The sequence below is a fragment of the Electrophorus electricus genome, chromosome 8 (assembly GCF_013358815.1).
Source record: "Electrophorus electricus isolate fEleEle1 chromosome 8, fEleEle1.pri, whole genome shotgun sequence".
Taxonomy (NCBI): Eukaryota; Metazoa; Chordata; class Actinopteri; order Gymnotiformes; family Gymnotidae; genus Electrophorus; species Electrophorus electricus.
This window is the reverse complement of record NC_049542.1, coordinates 12,737,623-12,746,417: the sequence shown is the minus strand read 5'-3', so window position 1 is coordinate 12,746,417 and position 8,795 is coordinate 12,737,623. Positions and strand designations below refer to the sequence as shown.

Below are 8,795 nucleotides of genomic sequence, written 5' to 3'. Positions count from 1 at the left end.
CACAGACAGCTTGGAAATGTGTGGCCTCCTTCCACAGTCAAGAGAAAGCCTCGCCATGCAGACCCACCGCACAGAGCTGCCAGCTCACAGTTTGGATCACGCACTCTGAACTAAACGGGATGGTGCATAAAAAGGTCACTTGAAAGGCTGTTGTGGACTGCCATTACAAGATAATAAAGGTTTGGGTCCAGCATGCTGGAAACCCCCATTTGGATAATTAGGCCTTTGCTCTTTAAACTTTATTAGCCAGAATGTCAATGTAAAAGTCAATGACAAATTTTACTCAAAATTGACTCCAAATGATTGTATATTGCTTATTTTTGTTTTTTCTTAAATAAAAGTCAAAATAACCCATTTTAGTTATTTTAAAAGCTGCCAGTTTTACTCTCTATATAATATGATTGGTCTAGGTAAATATCTGAAGGGATTACATTTAGGGAAATGTTGGGGCTGCCAGGCCATGTTATAGTAACAACAGAAGAACAACACAAACTCTCACCCTTAAATGTGTATTATGTATGATGTGTTCTGTGGTCTATTCTGAAAACCTCACACCAGATGTTGACAGCTTGCCTGCTTGTCTACTGCAGTCTGGAGCTCTGTAAGACTGGAGTGCTATCAGAGTGAAGCGCTATCAGACTGGAGAGCTATCAGTCTGGAGCACTATCAGACTGGAGCACTATTAGACTAAGCAATAGTGTGGCAGCAGAGAGAAGATGACAGGCAGCTGGTTGTTAATTGGAAACTGTGGAAAAATATGGATGCTGTCAAATGCTAAAACTGGATGATTTTGGGATATCTTTTCCCAGAGATATCTAATAGCATCAGGATGAGTTCAGGTGAAATTGTCCTAAATGTTATTGATTCCAGCAACATGTAGAGTATCCAGAATTAGTAACTTACAGGTAATGTTATATATTAACAGATTTTATGAAATATTTGTGAAATATTCTAACATGGAGTGAAAATGAGGCTGATGCAAATGCTGAGAAAAGCATGATTTATTAAGGGCAAATCCAGAATCAAGGTCGATAGAATGGTCCACAAGAAATAATAGAAGTTACAGTGAAAATCAAGATGAACAAAGAAACAGAACAAGGTGAGGAACACAAAACAATATTCAGGCAGAGAAAACACAATCCAGGCAGAAACAGTATAACAGAACCAGACATCAAACAATAATGACTGGCAAAACACTAAGGCAAACACTGGGATTAAATCCATACGTAAATGAGCACTACACAAAACAAAGGTGAAACTAAAGAGTGGTGGTGAACTCAACAAAATTAAGGAACGGAACCAAAACAAGGAAGTAAATCAAAACAAAGACATGAGACAGGAAACCATAGAAACCAGGATGCGAGGGAGGGGCCAACTGTGACAAATACTGAGATTTCAAAATTTAAACTTGTCATTATCATTATCCATCCACATCATTATCCATGATTGTTTTGATTATTATTTTCAAAATAATTAAATATGCTGATTCTGAACAAATATGAATCTTTAAGGCTTAGTTGCAGCCTTTTGTAAATAATAATGAGTATACTATCATAAAATATTAAATGCGTTGACTAACAGTTTGATATGAACAGTCTTCTAATGGGAGGCCATGCTGCTGAAAGACATCCCATACCATTTAAATAATTACTAGGTGTAACCCTAATGCTAACCTTAAAATATTTACTGGGTTAACCCCTAGCAAAATCTCAAATACCAACCCAATTTAACTGGCACTGGCTGACACTCTTACAAAACCAAACTTTTTTTTCTAAAACTTTTTGAGTAACAGCAAAGCAATGACATCATGTGCAGGATGGCATTTTGTTAACTGCAGCAGTTGAAAGAGTGTGAGTCACGTAGTATCTCAATATGGAGAGCGTGAGCGTGGTGCAGGAGGAAGCCGTCACAGAAGCAACTTTGACCGGAACATCACCCCCATTCTGTTAACACGGCCAATGCAGTTGTGCTAGAAACTCACACAAATCCCAAACACAATGTCACAGAGCAACAACCCTCCCAATAGCAGCACAAGAATCACACAAGCATTAGTTGATCATGATCACTAAGTGTTCTGCCCAGACAGCTATTCTATATGCCTCCGCTCTGTCTAATGCCAATCTGGAGATGCTTGTTTGAATCTTGGGAAATACGTTTTTTGGTTGCCATAAAGACAATAGGGTTAGGGTTAGCCATAGACAAAAAAGTTATGGTTACACCTAAACAATATGGTTGGGTTAGTCATAGACAATAAGGTTAGTGTTAACCTTAGACGATAAGGTTAGGGTTAGCCTTAGACAATAATGTTAGGGTTACCCTTAGACAACAAGGTTAGGGTTAACCTTAGATAATAAGGTTAGGGTTAATGCTAAACAATAGTATTAGGGTTAGCCCTAAACAATATAGCAGTAGAGTATTAGGTTTCAGCATTTCACAATATATAATGCAAACCTACAATATACTGTCTATGTACAAAGCATTAACACAACAAACAAGAAAATAAAAAAACACCATGAAAACATTATTATTTTATTTATTTATTATGCAGCAGCCCAAGAAGCTGTCTGGTGTGATGCTGTTTGATACCCAATAACCTGACATCTGCACACACACGCACATGCACACATGTGCACACATGCCAACCCCTTGTCAATGTCCATTAAAAAAGGCAGGTTGAGGAAGACTGTCCCCTCTCCAATGCCCATTAAAACAGACAGGTCAGGGAAGACTGTCCCCTGTCTAAAGGCTATTAACATAGCCAGGGGAAGACTGTTCTCTCATCAATGGCCATTAAAACTCTATTTATATTCCCAGGACTGGAGTGGTCTGCCCTTTGCCATTAAGTGAGATGTCACTACTGGACGCAAATGCCCCTTGACATATTGTGCATGTGTGGATTGTGTAAAAACATTTGAGAGAGCCTATAAATGTCTTGCTAAGTTTCCCTGATATTCATCATTTCTTATGCCATTTCAGTTCATATAAATCCCATGACATTGTTATTATATATTAAGATAATCTCTATTTGCTTCTCTAATCATAGTCTACAGTACATCATTTACATTATTAATGCCACTGCACATCATCACTGTAAAATAAATGATGGTGTATTTTCTTAGGCTATAAAGTGAGTTCACAGGTAGATAATTTGTCTTGTAAATGTGATATATCTGATTTGATTTGATTAGACTATTTCATATTTTACACAAACAATATCCACATTGACATATCATGTGGTGCCTATAATAAAAACAGAAACAGTCCAGGATAACACAACAAAGTCCAAAGACTATTTTCCACTGTGGTACCTTATACCAAATCCCATATTAGCCAACAGACGAAAATATATCAAACGTGGCATTATAAATACATTACCACAATACAGTTGCACCTAAAAACATACCATACATAATGTATCCATTTAATGCAAGAATCAGCTTCGGTTCTAAATGAACACTTGACGGGTTGGGATTAAAGAAAGAAACTGATTAGCTGCTGCGCAATGCAGTAGTGATTCCTCCTTCAGAACAAGGATCATTTCTCTTGCGTTGGTAGTACATTTATGCAATGATTCGGCAAAAAAGGTATAAAAACAGCTACCTAAAATAGATATATAATAACCGATTTTCAAATATATGGTATAATTTATTAACTATTTTCGTTTATTGTCATTAGATAATGGGATTTTTAAACTGGATTTTAATTCGGTGGACTGAGTTAAAAGTTGTGAGATAGATAGGGATCTTTATTTCGCCGAAGCTCGATATGTAATACAACAAACATGAATTGCATCGGTCGACTCCTGCTCTAAAAACTGTTCTGTCTTTTTGGCGTAATTATGCATATCCAGATACAGCTCGTTTCGATATACTTCAGCATACATTTTCTGTGACAGGTTTAAATATTATTATGGTCACGGCTTGGATTCGCCATTGTTTTCTGAGGTCTGCAAGGGAAAACCCGAGCAATAGCAGAGGGACACAACGTGACCTGACAACAAGGAACCTCCGGGAAAACCGTCAGTCCTAAACTATGTGCAAATGGGTGATACTAAAGGGGTGTAACGAGCAACGACACTTTCGAAATATTTATAGACCTGCCACTTATCGGTGTTACTTTGTCACAGTTTTATCAAGGGAATAATTATTTTCAAAACTTAATAAATCAAGCGCTAAATACAGAGAAGTTTCATTAAATGACAAGTTTTTCTTCAGCAGTTTATCGACAGTTGCGAATCTCCCTCGTAGCACTTCCTCTGGTTAGTAGGCGGAGACGGGACCCCCGTTGACGTCAGTGGGCCTGTCGGTTTCCTGCAATAGAAAGTGAGAGAGGGTAGAGAAAAAAAAAACAAACAAACAGATCTTTCCCTCTGACCGTTAAGGTGTATGATAGTAGAAATTTCTACAATTAGGACTGCACCTGTAAGTACCAGATGGTTGCGGAAATAAGCGTGTTTGTGTGTCATAATAAAATAGCTGTTCTGGGAAGCATGGCACTGTTTTGTCCAGTGCGCGCTCATGTAGCTACCGCTGTTCTAAGACCAAGATATGCAGCTAACAAACGAATGAGGGTTACCCCTTAATGGTATTGTGAACTTGAAAACTTGATAAAGACGCGTATAAGTTTTAAAAATAGTTCTACGTGATGTTACTGTATGATTCACGGTCTTTTCCGAGCCGGCCCGTGTTTTGTAGCTCACCGGAACGCCTCTGTTTTGGAGTAGACGTCTGCAGCATTTTAATGTGGTGTGTGTGTGCGTGTGTGTGTGTGTGTGTGTGTGTGTGTGTGTGCGTGTGTGTGTAAAATGTTTATCAAGCCCGCAGTATAGCTTGAGTGTTGCTGAAGAAATATTCTGGCGACGATAGGTAAGCTAAGATCGCGTTTTCTTTATTACAGAATGTAAACAATCTTGGATCATTGCATCTTGTGGCGGAGTGTTGCGGATATTTAAATGGAATTTTTGTCGAATTGAGGAACTGTGTTTTCGCGTCCTGTTGCGGAGGACTCGGAGGGGTTTTCCCCGGCTCCGCCCTCTGTTACGGCGCGCTCATGTAGGCTATATCTTGGAGGCATAATGCGCTATACTCACTTCTCACGTTATTTTCGTAGCGTTTAAAAATCTCCGTATTACGGTATTAATAACGAATATGTTGCGTTATAGTCCCTTTGGGTTTAACACGTGTTCACATCTCACAGCTGTTTGAATGTTGTCTGAAATTAAACAGCTATGGGTTATTTAGACTGGCCTAGTAAGATCATGAACTGCAATGTTAATTTTGTAGGAAATAGCTCCTCAGTAATGTTTCTTCATACATATCCTTGTGGTGTTTTGTTCAGGAATTCTGAAAGGAATTAAAACAGTGCGGGCCAACGACACTTCCACACGCGTCTATTCGCAGCTTTGCAGGTCCCGATAGTCGAGTTCCGGGGTGTTCCCTAATTCATCGACTGACAGCACGTTCCATTTGCTGCTGAACACTTTGTACTCTCACTCTAAAGCCTTTGAAGTATTTTGTCTGTGCGCCTGGGGCTATTCACTAGGTGCGTGATGCCATGACTTTCGCCGTCCTAGTAGTCCGTATGACCTGGTGCATGCGCAGTGCTCAGTATCGCCAACGACGACTCCGGGAGGTGATGTCATTGCTAAAGAGCGCGCATGCAGCGCTGCATGGTGAGAAGCCCGTACACTCGTAGTAAGTATTATGTAATATCGCCAGTCGAAACGTTGGCTGGTAAACCGTGGCACAGCGGGAGTTGACGGTCCAGCGTACCTTCTAGGTGAGGCATAAAGAGTCCCTCACCCCGCGCAACAATAGTCTACAGCCGAGGACAGGCAAACGAAAACAGATTCTTGGCCACCAGAGTCCTTATAGAGACTGCCCATTATAGAGACTGCTTAGCTCATTCGAAAACGCAGGTGCAGGTTTTCGCTTGCATTCACTTCTTACGTCATTACTAAATCAAGGGTTGGTCTGGTATTTGCAGATCTGTGTTCTTTTCTGTGTTTGTTTTTTGTGTAAGGTTGATGTATGGAAACATTTAGCACGAGTGTACCCACGCCCCACACTTTTGCTGTGTGTGTGTTAAGCAATTTGCATAAAAGTCAAAAGTGGGTGTTTCATATCTGCTGCTGCAGAAAGGCCTGGTCTTGGCACATAGTTGTGGGCTATGGCAGGATTTTGTTTTTATTTGTGATGAAGTATCAGACTCACCAATCCCTGACAGCTATAAGCGGGGCACACACAGGAACGACACATCGTCAGGGCCCTCTTGTCCTATGTCCTATGTCCCATGCCCTTTTCCCATGTTTCTTGGGACAGATGTATATAGCCCACACTTGTGTGACCTAGATATCAGCAAATCCTGGAGACTATCTCCACTCTGTGTATGCTTGCACCTCAAACCCAACCACCCACCAGCTCTTGGTGGTTGTCCGTGTGGTCAGCTGGACACAGGAGGGCAAAGGGTAAGATCCCCAGTGGGTAGAGTGCTGGTGAAGGCACGAAGAGCAAGGTTGCACTGCAACATTTTACCTCAGCATTTCACACAGACTTTTCAGACTCACTAATGACCAGCAGTGTTTAGTAATGACTGGTGGTATGCAATAATGACCAAAAGTGTTTGCGGAGATTGCATTTTTTTTTTTCCACCTGTGAATTTTGATCTTTTTTTCACTGTCGTGCAGGAGTCCAAGAACTCTGGTGTTCCACGCATCACCTGTTCCTACGATGCATCATTGAGTGAAACAAACCTGGTGGAACAAACCCCCTTCCTCCACCCAAGAAACCACCCTAGCAAAAAAAAGAACAGAAAATGCCGCGCACTAAACAGAACAATCCCAAAAACCTAAAAGGTAAGTTTCCATTCCTTTTTTCTCTCACTCAGTGAGCAGCTTGGAGTGTCCATTTCTGGAGCAGAATGGATGCTTGTCTAGTTTCTGGTCCAGCAGAAAGAAAATGCTGAATTTCTTCAAGTGGTAGAAGTCATGCTTGGGTTGGAGTTTACCGAGCAGAAAGAGGGATAGGGTTAATGTTAGGGTGGGATATACAGGGGTAAAGGAAAGCCGTAGGACACTGATGTGACCCATTGTCTGTCCTGTTGTTTTTTTTTCAGTGGCTAACTTCACAGCCATTAGTTCCGCTAAGATGCACAGTGGTTTATAATAGATTGTCAGAAGAATGCAAATTGAATGGGAATCTCTTGTTATATATAACTGATTTTATATATATATATATATATATATATATATATATATATATATATATATATATCTGAAGAAGATTCCAGGTGAGTAACTGCTGTGTACTGTAGTAAAAGATGAAGTGAAGTGCACTTATAGTGAAGTGCACATTTTCAGAGAAATGTGATGTTTCAGACAGAGGTACTTCATCAGTTGTGCAAGGAATAAAATGTAGCATATGGTAAGGCTGATCCATTTGTTAACTTTTCCGAAAGATTTTCAGCGAGTTTTGTTTGCGCTTCTTCCTGTAGTATAAGGATCTCTATAGCAGTGGAGTGTTACAGTTTCCTATTATAAGCAAGTCATAACAGACCAGGCGTAGACTGACGGAAGTGTATTTAAGTGCTATTCAGAATAGTTAATGCTATGTGTGTGGTATGGAAAAATATACCTTAGTGAACTACCTTGCATATTTTCTTTCCAGTGCTGAATTGGTAAAAAAACAAACAAAAAAAACAATTTGCCTTACATTTGAGTGATTGTCCTTACCTTTTAAAAAATATGTTTTGTGGTCTTTTTTGTAGTCTGTTTCAGATACTCAGACTCAGCCTTTTATTGTCAGTGTGTAAAGTGTGAACCCTTCTTGAAAACACAGGACAAACGTTTGTTATGTTATTTTATAATAAATTCCTTTTGCATACTTATTGCATCTGGTCCTTGTAGAAAAACAACATAAATAACTGAGTTTCATAAGAGTGCCTGCTGGGAGGGAATTTTTCACACTGGAGACATTACACAGAAATAAAAGAAGTCATAGAAACTATAGACTAAAGTAGTACTTTAATGGAAAAAAGCAATCAGTAATAAAGGACCAATGTAGTTATAAAACTGTTACATTCCAGGTCATAAACTGATGGTGATTCACTTGAATATTTTTGTTCACTGTATATGCAGATGCAGGTTAGTGGAGAGGGCTGCTCTGTTTCTACTGTAACATAAGTGGTTCCATTAATTGTTCCTGGTGCTGAACTGGTAAAAACACGTGCCTCCACTACTGCTTTTGAACCTATTTCAGCACTCTCCTTTCCTCCTCTCCCCTCCCCTCTCCTCCCCATATCTGTGCCAAGAGCAGAACTGGCTGGACAGGAAGTGCAGTCTGCATGCCATCACATGTCCACATTCTGTTGTTGTGAGTAGCATTAGGGTTAGTACCGTCATTCCTTGGGAATTCCGGCCATTTCCTTTGCACCACCCACAGCCTGGCTCTTCAACATGCCTGCTTCTGTTTATTCAGAGAGTTATGTTTAGGGTTAACCCTAAATGAAACCCTATACTTCAACATGCCTGCTTCCATGTACCATATCCATGGCCTTCCTTCTCCACAGAGAAGTCAAGTTCATACTATTTATGGCACATGTCAGTCTGTTAGCAGATTCTTCAGCCAGCAGTACAAAGAATGCTTTGGCCTTCAATTTGTTCCATTTTGTGGCCTTGAAAATGAAATTGGCTGAGAGGAAGCACACATACATACACACACACACACACACACACACACACACACACACACACACACACACACACACACACAATGATAGTAATAACAACAGGCAGGAGA

At 40.1% G+C, this 8,795-nt stretch overlaps 1 protein-coding gene across 4 annotated transcripts in view; it reads left to right on the top strand.

Annotated features, from left to right (window-relative positions):
- The first annotated feature begins 4,307 nt into the window (after positions 1-4,307).
- The window catches only part of hivep1 (HIVEP zinc finger 1), a 48,582-nt gene continuing 44,094 nt past the window's right edge, over positions 4,308-8,795 (top strand). For 3 of the 4 annotated variants that reach the window (XM_027014928.2, XM_027014927.2, XM_027014925.2), the window contains exons 1-2: positions 4,308-4,421; positions 6,686-6,853. In XM_027014928.2, the coding sequence (XP_026870729.2) occupies positions 6,814-6,853 (40 nt within the window). In that variant the 5' untranslated portion in view covers positions 4,308-4,421; positions 6,686-6,813. Of the gene's footprint in view, positions 4,422-4,751; positions 4,866-6,685; positions 6,854-8,795 lie in introns of those variants that run through there. The other variant, XM_027014926.2, reaches the window with a different exon arrangement.